The 20335-nt window shown below is 37.3% G+C and overlaps 1 protein-coding gene across 6 annotated transcripts in view; it reads left to right on the top strand.

The window, feature by feature from the left end:
- The window catches only part of RNF111 (ring finger protein 111), a 122751-nt gene that overhangs the window by 83979 nt on the left and 18437 nt on the right, over positions 1-20335 (top strand). For all 6 annotated transcript variants that reach the window (XM_027571091.2, XM_027571094.2, XM_027571089.2 and 3 more), the window contains exons 3-6: positions 2700-2826; positions 6646-6809; positions 10244-10438; positions 17411-17730. In XM_027571091.2, the coding sequence (XP_027426892.1) occupies positions 2700-2826; positions 6646-6809; positions 10244-10438; positions 17411-17730 (806 nt within the window). The remainder of the gene's footprint in view (positions 1-2699; positions 2827-6645; positions 6810-10243; positions 10439-17410; positions 17731-20335) is intronic.

The raw sequence follows: 20335 nt of genomic DNA on the forward strand, positions 1-20335 counted from the left end.
TTTAGAAGAGCGACAAGGAGAATAAAGTCTCTAAGAATAATCTTAATAGGAGTATATTTGGCCTCTGTGAAGAAAATTATATAGCTTTATTAGCATTTATAATCAGACCAAACCTACAGGTGTTCTAGAGATTTATAAGAGATATTGGTAGATGGCAAGATATATTCTTGGATGAAAAAAATATATTTTATAGATATGTCAGGACTTCGTTAGTGTTGCTTAATGCCAGTTCAGTCCAAGTCTCAAGAATTTTCCTTTTCCCTTGATTTTACAATCCTAAAGAATTAGGAAAACCTGAATGTACTAGGTATCAAAATGGAATTATTTTAATCTTTTCAACAGATGTTATTGGGACAGTTGTAGATCCACATGCAAAAGAGATTAATTTAGACCTTTTATGTCATGTCAGACACAAAAATTAACATAGACCTAAATGTTAGAGCTAAACTATACAGTTCTAGAAGAAACATAGGAGAAATTCTCAGTGACTTTCTGTTAGGCAGAGATTTCTTAAATGTGTCACCAAAAGCATCATGCATAAAAGAAATTGCTAATTTGGATTTCATCAAACTTAAAGACTTTTATGCTTCAAAAGACACCATTAAGAAAATGAAAAGTTGTGGAGCCTGGGTGGCTCAGGTCATGATGTCAGGGTTGAGGGCTCGAGTTCCATGTCGGGCTCCTCACTCCGAGGTGAGCTGGCTGCTGGAGATTTTCTCTCTCTCTCCCTCCTGCCTCTCCTCCTCTGTGCTCGGGAGAGGGAGAGAGAAACCCAAGCAGATTAATGTTCATAGCGGCTTTATTTGTAATAGCCAAAAATGAGAAAAATCCAGATGTCCATCAACAGAAGTATGGATAAACAAATTGTGATATATTCATATGATAGGATACCATTCAATAATAAAAAAGAATGAACTATTGATACACACAGCTGCATGAGTAAATCATGAATGACTATTTCACTGAATGAAAAATCCAGACACAAAAGTGTATATAATGTATGATTCCATATTGATACAGAACGAAAATACAAACCAATCCATAATGACAAAATTTAGGTCAGTTGTAGGAATGTAGGAATGGGCATGGAGAGATGATGATTGACTGAAACACAGGATCTTTTAAGGGTGTTGGAAATGTTCTAAAATTGGATTGAGGTGATGGTTGTGTTCTATAAATTTACTAAAACCAGTGAAATGTGCACTTAAAATGGGTGAAATTTTTAGCTCTCAGCATTCGTATGGGAAAATTCTTATTAAAAACATGACTTGTAAACTCTTGGCAACCTTTACGGTGACAGGTAATAGTAATGAACAGAGAGGAATGTTTTTAAAAAGGTTAAAAAAAAGAAGACATTCAGTACCAGATTTGTGAAAAATATAGCAAGAGAAGAAATGGAACATGATTTTTATTTATTTATTTTTTTACCATCTTAACCGTTTTTAAGTATACATTTCAGTAGTATTAAGTAAATCCACATTGTTGTGAAACAGATCTCCAGAACTTTTTCCTCTTGCAGTTTGAAACTCCATACTCATTAAATAACTATCTTTCCCCTCTCCCCTCAGCGCTAGTAGCTACCACTCTACTTTCTTTATGAATTTGACTGCTTTAGATCCACACATAAGTGGAATCATACAGTATTTTAAAATTGTTTTGTGACTGGGTTATTTTACTTATAGCATAATGTCCTGAAGATTTGTTCATGTTGTAGCATGTGATAGGAGTTCTTTTTTTAAGGCTGAATAATACTCCATTGTGTGCATATACAGTATTTTGTTTATTCATCCATTGATGGACATTTGTGTTGTTTTCACCTATTGGCTATGAGCATGGGTGTATAATATCTCCTTGAGACAAAAATGTGAATTTTAAAGTATGAAAGTTATACCTTAGAGAAGCTGTTTTAAAAAATAGAATTCCCTGATAGAAGAATCTTTGTCAAAGGGGATAAATAGATGGCATTAAAATACAACCTCAAACATGTAAGAATATTTAAGGGAGTTATCAAAACTTAATGGGAGGAAAGAAAGGATTTTTCAGTAAATGGTTTGGGGATAACTAGTTAGCCATGGAGAGACAGGGCCGGATTCTATTTATAATCTTACCTAATGCCTTAAACAAAAGTTAGTTCCAGATGAAATAATTAAGGAAATACATTGAACTGAGTACATGTATCTATCCTTCCAATAAGGATGCCCTTTCCAAACTTAGAATAATTTAGAAAAGAACATATACCAAAAAATGACAGATTTCATAGTAAAACCAAAAATTACTTTGTATTCATAAAAGAATACCATATCTTGTTTAACAAAAAAACGAAACTCTTGGGTAAAACATACAGCAAATGTAGTATCTTTATTTTAGATATTAAAGGGTTATTATGGAATATAAATATATAAGATCTTAATACCTTTAGATATTACAGGATTAATATATCTATATAAGATCATACAAATAAATATGGAAATCACTAAAAGTTGTAAATAACAAACAAAAATCATAAAAAAGGAAATAAACATATGAAGACATAGATTGAGAGAGTAAGTACTATTTTCACTATGTGTGTTTAACTCTGTTTTTTAAAAAAACTTTCATTTTGACAGGTAAGATTTTTAGTTTTATAATGAATTTCATAGCCTTTAAAGTCAAAGTAAAAGGTTTTTGTCAGTTTAAAATGTTTTCCTTTCTGTTTCCAGGAAGTATTGATGAAGATGTTGTGGTGATAGAAGCTTCCTCCACTCCCCAGGTCACTGCCAATGAAGAAATTAATGTTACCTCAACTGACAGTGAGGTGGAGATTGTAACAGTTGGAGAAAGCTATCGGTATGATTTTAATTCCTAGTTGTATATGTGAAGGTTTTTTTTTTTTTTTAAGATTTGATTTATTTATTTGAAAGAGTGAGCGAGCAAGCAAGTAGGGGGAAGGAGCAGAGGGAGAGGGAGAAGCAGGCTCTGTGCCAAGCACAGAACCCCACGTGGGACTTGATCCCAGGACTCTGAGATCATGACCTGAGTAGCTGAAATCAAGAGTCAGAGGCTTAACCGACTGAGCCACTCAGGCGCCGCCCCTATGTGAAGTTTTAAATACAAATATTTGAACATACTGTGCTGTGGATATTTACATTCTTTTACCCTTTTTTTGGAGACCTCATTTGAGCACATACCAGGTTAGTGGTTTTCAAACCAGGTTGCATTAGACTCACCTGGGAAGATTATAAAGTAAAGATAAAACTGTTCTCTGGATCATATCCCAGATGAGCAGAACCAGAATCTTGGGGGTCAGTATTTTTTAAGCACTGCAAGTGTACAATGAGAGTTAAGAGTTATTGCTGTAGATAAACAATAATTTTACTTAGTGCTTTCCAAAATTTTGTTTTATGATTCAGAGAGTTCATGAACTTCTTTGACATTTAGATGTGAATAAAACATAAAGTGTTGAAAAATATTAAGGAGTGTTGATGTTGAAGTATTCCTTTTTTTAAATTATTAACATATATTATTTGTTTCAGGGGTATAGGTCTGTGATTCATCAATCTTAGTACACAGGGCTCACCACAACAAATACCCTCCCCAATGTCGAAATATTCTTTTTTGTTACAATCTGTTTCAGGATCTCATTGATACCATTGAAGTTTATGCTGTTAGAGGGCAACCTAGTATAAAACATATTTTTACAATGCTGTTGTCCTTCACTCAGTAATTTCATATAAGCCCCGTACTAAAAAATGAATGAAAAATTCTCATTTCTTTTAATAAATAACTGTAAATAACATCGCCCTTTTGTGAATCACTTTGACCAAAAAAAAAAAAAGAGAGAGGAAAAAAAAACCCTAACAATGTTCATCTTGTGCTTTAGATGATTACAAATACTGGTGAGAGAAGCAGTGAGGTGTTCCTTTATTCCCTTTGGTATACCAAACTAATCTATGGAGGAACCTTAATTTTTGTGTTGGAAGGAATTGAGATATGCATATGCTCATGGTGTTTTAATTTGTGTTACTTATTTTAAAATTTTTCTTATTTTGGAAGCATGTTATAAACATACCTAGAAGGTGCTTCTCCATTTGTACTTTTCCATTGGAGTGCAACTTCTAATGGCATGGAAGAGAGCACTCTGTAATATACCCATTTAAGTTTTAAATGATTTTCCTAGGCTCTGAGGAAAATTGATACTCCATGGTAGGTGCCACAGTTATCCTGTGACTGTGCATAGTGCTTGGTACAACACTGACTCAGTTTTTATGAGCTACAAGAATTGCTGAAATGAGGGACCTGTCTTTGTGGAACTGGAGATCTTTTTTGTCACGGAGGTGCTTAATGTTCAAGTAGATACGTTTACCATAGTAATGGATAGTGATCTTAAAAAAGACACACAGTACTCATGAACCCCTATTTATTTTCCTTATTGTTACATGGGATATTAACTTGTCACTGTTTAGCTGGCTCTTGGCCTTTCCTCTCTAAGAGAGAATGCATCCACGGGTGCCTGGCTGGCTCAGTCAATGGAGTGTTGCATCTTTGATCTCAGACTTGTGGGTTTGAACTCCACATTGTGTGTTGAGATTGCTTAAAAATCTTTTTTTTTTTTAAAAAAAGAGAATGCATTTTGTTTCACATTCTTTAGTTTCAGGATTTGACAGTTGCTACAAATCACAGGAACGACTAAGGCTCCTGTGAAACTGTTCCTCATACACCAGGTTTGTTGGTGCTTCATTCAGCATAAATTTGGAGTTAGGACATTCTTGAAGGTTTCATAAACTGCAAAGTGGACCTGGAACTTTCTGCAGCTATTAAGAGCTTCCCAGAAATAATAGACTATTCAGTCTCACTATAGGCTCTTGGTTTCTCAAGAAATTTAAATAGTGATCTCTCTCCACACCAAAACCATTTCATTCTGAGACATTTGTTTACTGTCATGCCTCAATCTACACAGTTTTTCCTGGAATGCACATTGTGTCTTTTTTTTTTTTTCCTTTTTACTATGTCTCTGGAATTAACCTTTATACTCATATTTACTTGAGAATTTCATTTTAGAATTTGAGCTTCTTTCTAAATTCTTAGGCTCTGTCTACACTTGTTGAGGTCGTTTTCAGCCTGGGTCTTTTCTGAGTGGTTGAGCTCACATCCCTGATGTCTGCATATTAATGGATCTAGTTCACTCTTTCCATACATGCTGACAATAAACATCTTTTTTTTTTCTTAAAGTTTATTTTTTTTTTTAGTAATCTCTACACCCATTTTGGGGCTTGAACTCACTACCCCAAGATCAAGAGTCACACGTTTTTCCAGCTGAGCTAGCCAGACGCCCCTAAATAATAAGCTTCTAAGGATTTTTACATTCAGTTTGGGCAAGAGGAAAAACCAACTTCATAAGCCCCATCTTTCTGTTTTTTTTTAAAGATTTTATTTTTTTTATTGAGCAAGAAGCCTGACATGAGGCTAAATCCTTGGACCCCGGGATCACGACCTGAGCCGAAGGCAGATGTTTAACTGACTGAACCACTCAGGTGCTCAAGCCCCACCTTTCTAGAACAGACTTATTTTTCTCCTGGATCCTTAGGACTGCATATTCTATATAATGTCCTTCCATACCCTTAGTTCAGATTATTACAGTGAATTCTTAAAAAATTTTTAAATAATTTAGTGCAATATAGCACCACACACATAATAAAAGATGATGACATGAGTGTTAGGTGTTGAGGGTTTGTGGTTACATGCTTTAAAAGCATGAAGTGGCTCAAACAAGTGCTATTTCTTATGACTACCAAACTAATAAACTAGCGGCAACTATCCTTACCATTCCTGATCCTAGGAAATCTCTGGTGCCTTGAATATTTTTTAGGACAATACCAAAAATTTACTTTGTTTAGGCCTCTCAAAACCATGTTTTGCAAATCCAGTCTGGACTAAACATACAGGCTCATGTGGGTATTATTTAATGTTTAGGGTGCTGATGTTTTTGTTACTTTACCTATGGTGAATAATTTTAGGTATTAAAGAAAATGTAAATACATGATTACAACCCAGGTGGGTATTCAAAATGACCATTGAAAAGAGAGCAGCATTATTTTTTCTTTTTTTAAGATTTATTTATTTATTTTAGAGAGTGTGCATGGTGGGGAGAGGCAGAGTTTTTTTTTAAGATTTTATTTATATGAGAGAGCATGAGCCGGGTGGAGAGGGAGAGGGACAACCAGACCTCCCAGCTAAGTGCAGAGCCTGACCTGGGGCTCAATCCAAGGACCCTGAAATCATGATCTGAGCCAAAGTCAGGTGCCTAACTGACCAAGCCACCCAGGCAGAGAGACTCCATGCTGATTGTAGAGCCCAACTCGGGGCCTGATCTCACAACCCTGATATCATGACCTGAGCCAAAACCAAGAGTTGCATATTTTATACCAGTGATTGGTGTGACATATCATTTCTCATATTCTTCGGTCAGTTGGTTGGTGAACATGTTGTTGAACATTTCATTCAACAAATGTTTTATTAAATGCCAGGCATAATTTTTAATTCTATTACCATTATTTCTTTGGAGAAGAAACTGTACAACGTATTTTGTAAGAAAGGCTTATGGTTTCTTGGGTAACAAATTTTTGTTCTTTTTTTGTATTAACTAATTTAATATTGATGTCATTTAAGGTCTCGTTCAACTCTTGGACACTCCAGATCTCATTGGAGCCAAGGTTCAAATTCTCATACAAGTCGGCCACAGGAGCCACGGAACCGTAGTAGGATTTCTACTGTTATACAACCCTTGAGGCAAAGTGCAGCAGAAGTTGTGGACCTTACTGTTGATGAAGATGGTAAGTTGGATGAGTAACAGTATAGAATTATGAAGAGAATTAATAAAATCAAATATCTTTGAAACTCCTATAATGAAAGTCCTAACTGCTTCCTGGTAACATTGTTAAACTACAGGAAAATTGTCAGATATCCCAGTCTTCTTTTTCTTTCTTTTTTTAAAGATTATTTATTTATTTGACAGAGAGAGACAGTGAGAGAGGGAACACAAGAGGGGGAGTGGGAGAGGGAGAAGCAGGCTTCCTGCTGAGCAGAGACAGCAGGGCTCTATCTGTCCCAGGACTCTGGGATCATAACCTGAGCCAAAGGCAGATGCTTAATGACTGAACCACCCAGGTGCCCCCCCAAGTCTTATTTTTTAATTGATATAACAGCCTCAGTTTGTAACTTGTGCTTAAAATTCTTTCTCTTGTTTCATTGCTCGGTAGTTATTTTCTTAGGGAAAAAAATACTTTTTTTTTTTCTTAAAGATCTTATTTATTATTTGAGAGAGAGAGAGGAGAGAGAACATGAGTAGGGATGGGGCAGAGGGAGGGGGAGAAGCAGACTCTCCACTGAGCAGGGAGCCCAATGCGGGGCTCGATCCCAGGACCCTGGGATCATGACCTGAGCTGAAGGCAGACATTAAACCTACTGAGCCACCCAGGTGCCCGAAAAAAAAAAGAATACTTTTACAAGTGGTAGTTTGCTCTACCCTCAGACTTACCTATTACTTTCATTTATAATATTATTGTCATACTTTAACTTTGCTATGAAAAATAGAAATGACACTTTTTCAATGCAACAGAAAAGCAGTATAACTTGAATTTATATAATAAATATTGGTTATTTGCAGTGTCGAAATTGGGGGCACCTGGGTGGCTCAGTTGGTTAAGTGACTGACTCTTGATCCCAGCTCAGGGCTCAATCTCATGGTCGTGAGTTCAAGCCCCATGTTGGGCTCCACACTAGGCATGGAGCCTACTTAAAAAAAAAAGAAATGTGGAAGTTACTTTTAAAAGTATGTTATCTTCGGGTGCCTGGGTGGCTCAGTTGGTTAAGCGACTGCCTTCGGCTCAGGTCATGATCCTGGAGTCCCAGGATTGAGTCCCGCATCAGGCTCCCTGCTCAGCGGGGAGTCGTCTTCTCTCTCTGACCTTCTTCCCTCTCATGCTTTCTCTCTACCATTCTCTCTCTCTCAATAAATAAATAAAATCTTTAAAAAAAAAAGTACGTTATCTTCTAATATTACTGGTACCTTTTGTGCTGCTCAGTTTAGTGTTTTCTTTCAGCTTATAACTATATCCACGCAACTAAGAAAATAAAGCTAGAGTTGGAAAATAGGGATTAAGGAAAGTGGTAGCATGAATGAGTATGTGAATACATATGTGAATTTCCCCACATATTGAGAATTACCTTCAGGTATTAGTTACATCTTAGAAGGAAATGGTCAGTCATAATTTCCTTAAAGGAAGATGATGAGCCATATTTGAATTTGTTAACTATAAATTGGGGAAAGGATACATAAGGTAGAGTTACAGGCCTTCTGCAGTCAGCTCTTATATGGATTGTTTGCAGCTTGGATGATCATAACTTTCAGAGTATCACTACTTTGGAATTAAGATGTTCATGAAGAGATAATTTATTCCCACTGTCTCCATTTCATTCAACCGTATCTCAGTTTTTATCTGTAAAACAGTGATTTTTATATTAGGGATGGATTAGAGATTTCTCAGAGTTAATTTATTTAGGATTACTGCTTTGGAAACTGTGTTTTCCCCTGGGACATCTGTCAACCAGTAAGTAGGAGAAGGTGACAGAGTAGTCTTTTAACCCACTGGAATTAGTTCAACCAGAATATTTTTAGGGAGTTGTAAATATCCCAGGGATCTGTAGATGCCCTGTCTCTCTGCTAGTTTCTCTCGGTGGAAAGCATCTATCTTATTAAAAATAAGTCCAAAATACTAAGTATGTCAGTTAGACCAGTAGTTCTTAAGTGGTGACCATTTTGTGCCCCAGAAGAGAGTTGGCAATATCTATAGACATTTTTGGTTCTTAGAGTTGTGGGGCGGTACTACTAATATTTAATGGGTAGAGGCCCAGGATGCTGCTATAAACATCCTACGATGCACAGGACAGCCATGCCCCTACCCTGACTCCCATCCCTAGCCAAGAATCACCCAACCCAAAATATCAATACTGCTAAGGTTGAGAAACTGAGATATAGCATTTACAAATAAACAGAGGTTCTTCCTTCCGCTTTTTATGTTTAAGCAAATATATTTGTTTAAGCGTCCAAAGTACATTGTCCCATGGAGATCAACAGGGACTATTTGTGTTTCAGCTTAGAGCACTGCATTGTATACAATAGTTTGTCCTTTCATTCTGTATCACATTAAGAGAGTCCCTTTTCTGATCCAATTGTTGTGACTATTCTTTGGACAGACTTAATCTTTTTAAACAACTATTTTATAATTAGAGTCTAAAGTGAACTTGTACATAAGTCGAGGTCTGCCTGAAATTTCTTTTACTTTCTACAAATTTTATTAGAATACACTGATGAATATTTATATTTGCAAAAATTTTTTTGAAAACATACAAAACCTGTAAAAAAGATTAAAACAGGTTTAAAAGTCATAGCTAATATTTAAGTGGTTACTATATATAAATCATTATACAGAGTGCTTTGAATGTGTGACCTCAGTTCATCCTAACAATAGTTGTGTGAAGAAAATTCTGTATTTCCCAATTCTACAGATGAGGAAATGGAGAGTGGTTAAGTAAGTTATCCATGACTGTAGTGTCAGTGGTGAAATCAGAATTGCTTATCCAAGCAGTCTGACTCTAGAATCCATTCTGTACCAGGGAAAGTGTAATTTCTAATATTGTTCTGACAGCCTGCGACAGTGTGTATGACAATAATATAAAGAGACTTATACTTTTCCTTTTCTCATTGTTTTCTTTGTGATCAGAAAATTTACATAGTTGTTACCCAAAAAACTGTGATAATCACCTGAATTACTGGAATATACATATGTGTTGGAGTTTTTTAAATGCAGTAATCATAGGGCGCCTGGGTGGCTCAGTCATTAAGCGTCTGCTTTCTGCTCAGGTCATGATCCCAGGGTCCTGGGATGGAGTCCCACGTCAGGCTCCCTGCTCGGCGGGAAGCCTGCTTCTCCCTCTCCCACTCCCACTGCTTGTGTTCCTGCTCTCACTATCTCTGTCTCTGTCAAATAAATAAAATCTTAAAAAAAAAATGCAGTAATCCTATTTTAGTTACATGTCATTTTAATGTTGCAGCTAGCTTTATGAAAGTTTTTAAATTATATGTTGTGCTTATTAGAGTTATTTTCCAAGTTTGTTTAAATAATTATAAAAATGTTACCTTGAATTAAAATATAACCTATCTCCTAATATATTTTGAAATGCTAAATAAACATTTTGTATTTTGTAGAACCTACTGTAGTACCAACCACTTCTGCAAGAATGGAATCCCAAACCACAAGCACTTCCATTAACAATTCAAATCCATCTACCTCTGAGCAGGCCTCTGATACTGCTTCAGCTGTCACTGGTAGCCAACCCTCCACAGTGTCAGAGACTTCAGCTACTCTTACAAGCAATAGTATGACTGGTACTTCTATAGGAGGTATGTAATAAAGTGGGGGAGGACTCTTTCATTACTCTTGTTAGAAAAAGTATTGATTTTAAGATTTTAGCTATATTAGCAAGAGCATATTCTTAGAATAAACTGTATGTGAGCAAAGTAGTCTCTTCAGAATTAGACTATGATTTCATATTTGAGTTTGTGTGCTATATATTACCAAAGTATCATAGCTCAACTGAAAGAGATCAGCGAGAATTAAATGGCTGACTAAAAGCATAATAACAAAAGAAAAAATAGGTAAACTTCATCAAAATTTAAAACTTTTGTACATCAAAAGACATTATCAAGAAAGTGAAAAGACAGCCTACAGAATGGGAGAAAAATACTTGAAAATCATATATCTGATAAGGGTCTAGTATCCAGGCTATATAAAGAGCTTACATAGCTCAACAATAAAAAGACAGATACCCCAGTTTAAAAATGGGCAAAGAATTTGCATAGGTATTTTTTCAAAGAAGATACTCAGTTGATCAAGAAGGACATGAAAACAGCATCATTAGTTATTAGAGAAATGTAAATCAGAATCACAGTGAAGCACTACTTTATCCTTATCAGGATGTCTATTATTCAAACAAAACAAAACCAAAGAACAGGAAATCAGAAAATAACCAGTGTTGACAAGAATGTAGAGGAATTGGAACCCTAATGTACATCTGGTGGGAATATAAAATATAAAATGCTGCAGCTGCTATGGAGAACACTTTGGCGGGTCCTCAAAAAGTTAAACCATAGTTACCCTATGACCTACAGTCTCACTCCTAGGTGTGTCCCCAAAAGAATTGAAAATGAGGATGGGAATTTTTTAAAAAGTTTGATGATGTCCATTTTCTCAATTTTTTTGTTTGTTTGGTTTTTTTTGCTGTCATATCTAAGAAGCCATTTCCTAACCCAGGATCACAAAGATATGTTTTAAAACCTCCTATGTTTTAAGTGTTTCAGCTCTTACCTGAGATTATTTATTTATTTATTTTAAAGATTTTATTTATTTATTTGACAGAGAGAGATACAGTGAGAGCGGGAACACAAGCAGGGGGAGTGGGAGAGGGAGAAGCAGGCTTCCTGCGGAGCAGGGAGCCTGATGTGGGGCTCGATCCCAGGACCCTGGGATCATGACCTGAGCCGAAAGCAGATGCTTAACGACTGAGCCACCCAGGCGCCCCCCTCAGATTATTTATTATGTTTCAGTTAGCAATGATATCTCTGGTTCTTTTTCCTATCCCCTGTTTAACTGAGCATTAAGCTAGCCTTCTTTCTTTCCCGGACAATGGCATGGAGATAGGAACTTGCTAAACATTTACTAACTGGGATGTTGTAGACCGTGTAGCTCATAGATTTGACTGTATCACCATTAATAATGAAACCACCTTATGCTATCATTTTTTACTTTTTTTTTTTTTTAAGATTTTATTTATTTGACAGAGAGAGACACAGCGAGAGAGGGAACACAAGCAGGGGGAGTGGGAGAGGGAGAAGCAGGCTTCCTGTGGAGCAGGGAGCCCAGTGCGGGGCTCGATCCCAGGACCCCGGGATCATGACATGAGCCAAAGGCAGACGCTTAATGACTGAGCCACCCAGGCGCCCCCATTTTTTACTTTTAATAGTATCTTATTTAATTCTTAAAATATCACTATAGCTTCTATTGAGCAGATTAGGAAATCTTCTTGTGGCTGGATTTAGGCCTCACCTTTGTGGAAAATTGAGAGTAGAATCCAAAGTCCAAGGAGGTTTCCCAAAGATGTCTTTTAAATACTGTATTCTTTGAAAATAAAATGTAGGGAGAAATGAAATGGGCTGGGGCGCCTGGGTGGCTCAGTCATTAAGCGCCTGCCTTCTGCTCAGGTCATGATTCCAGAGTCCTGGGATCGAGCCCCACATCAGGCTCCCTGCTCAGCGTGAAGCCTGCTTCTCCCTCTCCCACTCCCCCTGCTTGTGTTCCCTCCATCGCTGTGTCTCTCTCTGTAAAAAAAAGAAATGAAATGGGCTAATTTTTATTTCATTTTTTGAGTGTACACTCTTTCCTGAGTACCCTATTGTCTTATATGTTATTTTATGTATTATTATTTAATTCTTAAAAATTTCCTTGTTACTAATATTACTCTTCCCATTTCAGAAATGGAGAAATCTGGAAGTTAAATACTTTCAAAGCCAATAATAATCTTTGAGGCAAAGATTTGAACTCTTCTTATTTACTTTTTTCTCCTGGTAGCTTTATATACTCTCATCTTGTCTAGATTTTATGTGACACGTACAAAGCTTTTATTTACTTATTTTTTTAAGACTCTTGGTCCCTCAGAATTCACATTTAGTATCTGGGGTAGTGACTTCACTGTCTGAATGGTTTTCTCATAATACTACTTTACCTATATTGACGACTACCTTTGGGATAGACTTGCTTGTGTTGTGTTTCTCTAGACTTAGGAGAACCTTGTTCCAGGCCAGATTGTTCCTCTGTATAAACCTAATAGAAGCACATACAGGTACTCATATGACATTAGGGGCACTCAGTTCTCCTGACTTCATTTCCTGCTAAGACTCTGTAGAACATCAGTCTCCTATTTTCTTCACATCCTGTCCTTACTTTATACCTTCTTTCATATTTCCAACCTTGACTCACTCAAGCCATCAAGCATCACTCCTATCCAGGTTTTTAGATGGGGCTGGTCAAAATTATAGAACCAAGCAGATTGGTGCCTCATGAATTTATGGTATCTAATCTTGGGCTTTTGGTAATAAGTTGCCATAGTGTGATGTATCTCATTTAATTCTCTTTCTTTCCCCTTAGTGGCTATTCCAAAATTCTCTCATTCTCCTCAAGACTTTGATTCCTCCAGGGAAAAGTAAATAAAAGTAAATGAAGGTTCTTAAGCATTCATTAACTTCCAACGCTTCCATGAAAACTTTTATACCTATCCTTCTCTCCTGACTCCTGGTCTTTTAACTCCTTTCTGTTCTTTCCAGTCCCTTTATTGGTGCTCTACCTCTTGTCCTTCTTGTGTTCTTGACCTTGCTTTAACAGTTACCTTCTCAGCATCTTTGCTTGTTCCATTCCCTTAGTGTGCATGTGTACATTTGTGTTAAGTCTTATACACTTAAGTGGATCTTCTGTACCTTAAACTCCTTCCTTTAACTTGCTTCTGACTCCTGTCAAAGCGAACGTGTTGAAAAGTCTGGCAGTAATCTTCTTGTCATCTGTGTTTTCTCCAAGGACTCTATTCTTATCCTTTCTCACTGGCCCATCTCATAACTGCATGTGTTTTCAGCTACCACCAGTATGCCAGTGACCTTCCATTTGTGTTTCCAGAGCCCTCTCTTTGTTTTAAATTTTCATATCCAGCTGCCTGTTGGAAATCTCCTCTGGAACATTCTGCGGTCACCTCAAACTCAACATGCCCCAGGCAGCTCTTCATCTCTCTGACTTTTCTATGTGCTCCTTGCTTTATCCATGCATAATATCTTATATATTCATTTATTTAAATATTGATTGCACACTATAAATCAGGCACTGTTCTAGGCAGTGGGAAGAAAACATAAATTTTCTTCCCTAACAGAACTAACGTTCTAGTGGATAATAATAGCTAACATCTGTTGAGCTCATAATATTGGTGTATGATTTACCTACATTAACTGATTTTTGTAATAACTTACAAGGCGGATTCTATTACTTTTCTTATTTTATAGGTGAAGTAACTTGCCCATGGTTATATGATAATGGAATAAGTATTCAGACCTAGGAAGCCTGGCTTGGAGCCTATACTCTCTCCTCCTTTATGCCTGTACTCTTCCTTTATTTCTCATTCTTGACACTGTTGTCTTTGTGCTGCACAGTTCTTTGTATGGGGGGCTACCCTGTGCATGGTAGAATATTTAGCAGCATTTTTGGCCTCTAATCTACTAAATATCAGTAGTACCACTTCCTCTCCAGTTGTGACAACCAAAAGTATCTCCAGGTGTTGCCAGATATTCCCTGGGGCACAACATTGCCCTATACTACATTAGAACCCAGTGCTTCTGTTCTCATGCTGGTTGATTTATATCTCAAATTTTGTCCATACTTGACAATGATCTCCTTGAGAGAACTAAAGATCAAGTTTTTCTCTTCTTAGCACTTAGCTCCATGCATGCCTCTTTTCCCTTGTGAGGTTAATTTATATTTAGCAACAGCTTATTGAACCACCTACATTATGCAGGCCTGTTTCTAGTTGCCAGAGATAAAACAAGAGAGGCAGACAACATCATAAGTTATTTTAAAGGTCAGGACTTTCGGGGTGCCTGGGTGGCTTAGTTGGTTAAGCATCCAACTCTTGATATCAGCTCAGGTCTTGATCTCAGGGTCATGAGTTCAAGTTCCCCATTGGGCTCCAGGCTGGGCATGGAGCCTACTTTAAGGGGAAAAAAAAAAAAAGCCGGGACTTTTCGTTTTCACCATTGTATTTTCCAGTGCCTTTTGTAGATCCTTTACCATACCATTATTATGTGTAAGACTTGCCAAATGAATGGATAGATGCGTGAATACATCTAATAATCCTGCTAGAATTACAATGAAAGTACTTTAACCAGCTTTATGTCACTGGGCAATGGAATTAATTTCTCTGGTGCAGGTTTGTTATTGTCTCATTTTTAGTGGACACTCTGTGGGCTAATTCTAATTAAAAGGAAGTGTTTTATTTGCTCGGGTAGGTATTTGTATTTCACTTCTAATTTATGGCAGTTTTCCTTGGTCATTAACTCTGGAACAAGAGGAGATTCAGTTGCCTTTACTTTGGGTTGCTAGCCTGTTTAAGGAACAAAGAGGTTCTGCACTCTAGGCAAATAGATTATTGATTTAATTGGAAGCCAAAACTGTACCCTAAGAAGTAGAACTATAAGATCAGTCTTTTTGAGGCCACACTGTTAGTGATAGGACCTTTTAAATATTTGTTCAGCTGTACATATAGTAATGCTTCCTCTTGTCTCACTCTGATTTTTGTATTAGGAATATTTGAAGACAAAGAGGGCAAGTTCTTTCTCAACAAATAAGTATGATATCTGTCACTTCATTCACAGCCTTATTAGTCCACAGATCTTTTGCTCTGCTTACACACTCCTACATTTTATTTTATTTTTGTCATTTTTTATTTTTTTAAGATTTTTATTTGAGACAGAGCGAGAGAGCGAGCACATAAGCAGGGGGGTGGGTGGCAGGGAAAGGCAAACGGAGAAGGAGAAGCAGACTCCCCGCTAAGCAGGGAGCCTGATGTGGGACTTGATCTCACAAGACCTGAGCGCTAGGCAGACACTTAACCAACTGAGCCACCCAGGAGCCCCCCGTCCTACATTTCAGAGTTACACATAATCCTCAAATAGCTGGATTTGTATAATTAAAGCATCTGAATTGGAAGGAACTATGAACGTCATTTAGTCTACCCACTGAATGGATTTAGTGTTCCAGAGGTTTTTGATCATTTTTTATGAAGTAACATAATAAATGATACTCATTTGTGCAACACTTTTTTATGGGAGCTGAGGTAAAACCCTGAAAATGTTGCCAGAAGTAAAGCTACTATAATAGTTATTGCTACAAATATTACAGCATATGGAAAATAATTAATGTTTGATTCAGCATAGCAAAGATAGGCTGTTGATCATAGTCTCTTCCTGATAAGCTACTTGTAACTTTGTCCAGGTTATTTAAGAAAATTAGAATGCAAATGAATGAAAGTGACATAATTATAGAACTGACTTTGGATCTGCTATAATTTATGTTTTAAAGGTAAACACGTTGGGGTGCCTGGGTGGCTCAGTCTGTTAAGTGTCCAACTCTTGATTTCAGCTGAGGTCATGATCTCAGGGTTGTGGTTAGGCTCCACGCTCAGTGAGGAGTCTCCTGGAGATTCTCTCTCTCTCTCTCCCCCTCTCCCTCCCTCTGCGCACCCCCTCCTCAAATAAATAAATCTTAAGAGAGGGAGCTTAAAAAAAATAAAAGTAAATACCTTGTCAACTTTTTTGTTGTTGTTACAAGTTACTTATAATATTTAACCTCTCAACTGGTGCTAACAAGGTACTATTAATTCCAGGAAGCAATTAGAAATTAGTAAAAATTAGTAATTTTTTTCCATCCAAGTTCACAGATTCCTGAATTCTAGTTCCAAGGTTAAGAACCTTTACAAAAGAGTACAAGAAATTAGCCCAAATAGGACAGACTAGGAGCTTGGGGAAAAAACAACGTAAAGAGATTTAGAATGGAGATACAGCCTAACAGGGTTTAGATCACAGACCTTGCCCAGAAGAGAATCAGGAAAGGCAGGATAGAACATGTATTGGAGGGCAGACACAGGGAAATTACAGGGAGGTTTGCTGCAATCAGATACAACAACCAGAACCTGAAGCACCCCACCCAGATTCATTTATGTGAGCCTGTAAATTCCTTTAATATTTCAGCCAGTTTGGGTTGGATTTTTGTATTATTTGTGAATAACTAGAATATTCATAATCAGTCCATTGGCCCAGAAGAGATTGGTTAGGTTCTGTGACCCAAATAGAATCAGGGTATCCCTGGTCTTGGTTACTCCAGAAATAGGGCCAGAAAAGTGATACTGGAGTTGCTCGCTCCAACTGACTGGGCCATTTAAACATCATGGTAGGGGTGCCTGGCTGGCCCAGTTGGAGGTGAGTTCGAGCCCCACGTTGGGTGTAGATATTACTTAAATAAATAAAACTTAAAAAAATTTACAAAAAGACACCATCGTAGTAAATATGAGCCTCCTGAGGAATTAGACTTTCAGAAAAATCCCAGTGAAGATAACTGCCCAAAATTATGTGACATGCATGTTAAGAATATGGTGCTATCACATTCTTATTTACAGAGATTTGAATTTACTAAACAATTCTTTATTTACTTATTTATACACAGTCCCTATTTTTTACACAGTGATATTTGATCATTTGATTGTTCTGTGCATTTTTGTTTGTTTCAAGATGACTCAAGGAGAACTGCATCTAGTGCTGTAACAGAAACTGGCCCTCCTGCAATGCCAAGATTACCTTCCTGCTGTCCGCAGCACTCACCATGTGGAGGGTCATCACAGAATCACCATGCATTAGGACATCCACACACAAGTTGCTTTCAGCAGCATGGCCACCATTTTCAGCATCATCACCACCACCATCATACTCCCCACCCGCCTGTCCCAGTTTCTCCCTCCTTTAGTGATCCTTCTTGCCCTGTGGAAAGACCTCCACAAGTACAAGCACCGTGTGGAGCCAACAGTAGTTCTGGTACCAGCTATCATGACCAGGTATGTGGAATGAGGTTTTCTTTTTTCTTTTTCTTAATTTTTAAAAATTGTGCTTGTAGGGCGCCTGGGTGGCTCAGTCGTTAAGCGTCTGCTTTTGGCTCAGGTCATGATCCCAGGGTCCTGGGATCGAGTCCCGCATCAGGCTCCCTGCTCAGCAGGAAGCCTGCTTCTCCCTCTCCCACTCCCCCTGCTTGTGTTCCCTCTCTTCGCTCTGTCTCTCTCTGTCAAATAAATAAAATCTTTAAAAAAAAAAATTGTGCTTGGTTCAGGAAGAAAAAGAAAAAGAACCCTAATGCTGAATTTTATATACTAAATAAATCATTCTTGTTGCCCTTGCAAAAGTGGCCCAATTTAGTGGTCTGTGATTTTTTTTTTTTTATTCTCTAGGATTTTCTGATGGTCTAAGTTAATTACAACTAACTGAGAAGGCCTGGGATGTAGAAAATTAGAAGTGATACTGTTTTTTTTATTCTGAAATGGTTTTTGGTGTTTTTAGTTAAATACAGGTGAATCTGATCTTTGGAATTTTATTTCACAGTGTTGAAATTGCACTGTCAACCTGATTGATGAGAAATTGGGAAATTTTCTTAGTCTTTTACCCTCTACCTTTTTCTCTGGAGCTGCCTGTATCTCCACTCATCTAGAAACAAACTGCCTTCTCAGATACAAACCAGTGACATAGTTTCTCAGGAGCAGATGAGGTTTTTAGTTCATTGGGAATTGAAGTATCAGTAACAAAATTATAATTAAGTAATTTAGTTGATATTATTGATGAATGCTTGAAATGTCAAATAATAATAAAGTATTGGTGATCATGTGGAATAAATGAAAGTCATGTATAACATGCTATTTTAACTTTTGCTGTATCATCTCTAAAATTGTGACATAACCTGGGTAGGTACATACTTTGAAAAACAAAACATAATTTCAAGGTAAAACTATAACTGACATACTAGAAAATAGTCAAAAAGAAAATTCAGAGCAACTGCTTTTCTGTATCCCCTGACATTTCCTAGAGTACTGGCTTCATCTTTTTAAATTTTGATGGTTATCTCTTCTGGATCTGACAAGTAAAAATTATTAAGAAAGAGGGATGTTCCCTTAAAACCAAACAAAAGACAAGCTGCTGTTCTCAAGAGTAAATTTGAAAGAGTTTAATAGGAAATATAATCAAATAGATGTTAGACTGTTTTGGTTGTCCTAACAGTTGTAAGTATTAACATCTACTGATAATCTAAACCTGTTCTGCCTCTTGGGTATGAGGAAGCATCAAGAAAAAACTTTTTAGTGGACTGAATGTAAGGCCCTGCTTAGAAGCAAAATTTTCTTTCACTAAAAATATGAGCTGAAAGAGAGGGTTTAGAAGTACCATAGGAAAATGGTGAAGAAGTGGATTTGCTGACTTCTCCCACATTCTTGAATAAGAGCTACCAAAATGTGGGGTTTTTGTTTACAGAATATTGTTGTTGAACTAATAAAATAATAGTTTGAGAGATCAAGTGTGTATGCAACATTTTCTTTTAACCTGAGTGAGTTAATTATAGGTAGAATCTCTTCTAATTTTCACTGTAAAACAAATGTAATCTTTTCACTTATCGCTAAGTAGATGTATTTGGTTTTTTTTTTTAAGATTTTATTTATTTGAGAGAGAGCACATGAGGGGGGGAGGGGTCAGAGGGAGAAGCAGACTCCCTGCTGAGCAGGGAGCCCGACGCTGGACTTGATCCTGGGACTCCAGGATCATGACCTGAGCCGAAGGCAGTCGCTTAACCAACTGAGCCACCCAGGCGCCCTAAGTAGATATATTTGGACTGCACACAAAACTTGAGGAAAATCAACAGGATCAGGCAGTCAGTGGTGATAATGGGTATGAAGGAGAACAGAGAGTGAAGCTTTAACAATATGAACAGTTTGAGACTCATATAGACATTGGAGGACTCTGAAATCAGCCACATGCTCATGAGATAATGTCAGTCTCCAGTTGAGACCTGTGTGGGCACAGCAGGAAGTTGAGGAGTAGGAGAAGCAAACTAATCTGAGGATTTGTGATTGTGTAGATGTGTTAGGATTAGTGTCAGATTGTGGGTGGGCAGAAAACGGTTGGGGAGGATTTGGCCTGATAACAGAGAAGGTGCAGTTGTCACTTGATACTCTGTAGCCCTTACTATACTCCTTTGGATGTAGCTTTCTCTTTTGAGAGGATAGTTCAGTTAGCATTATGCATTACTTAGGATCTTTGTAAAGTAATACTTATAAATGGAAAGGTTATGAGGCAAAGCTAGCTCATGCTTCATTTTGAATAATCAGTCACACACCCTTTGCATTTATTTATTTTTTTAATACTGTCTTTTTAAGAATTTATTTATTTGGCAGTGAGAGATATAGTGAGATACAGCAAAGGGGTGGGAGAGGGAGAAGCAGGCTTCCCGCTGAGCAGGGAGCCCGATTCGGGGCTTGATCCCAGGATGCTGGGATCATGTGACCCAAGCTGAAGGCAGACACTTAAAGACTGAGCCACCCAGGCACCCCAGTACTTGCCATTTCTGTACTGATCTTGCTTACCCTCTCTTTTTCTTTTAGAGTAAGAATTGAGTGAACTGTTGGA

This window comes from Zalophus californianus, chromosome 6 (genome assembly GCF_009762305.2).
Source record: "Zalophus californianus isolate mZalCal1 chromosome 6, mZalCal1.pri.v2, whole genome shotgun sequence".
Lineage (NCBI taxonomy): Eukaryota > Metazoa > Chordata > Mammalia > Carnivora > Otariidae > Zalophus > Zalophus californianus.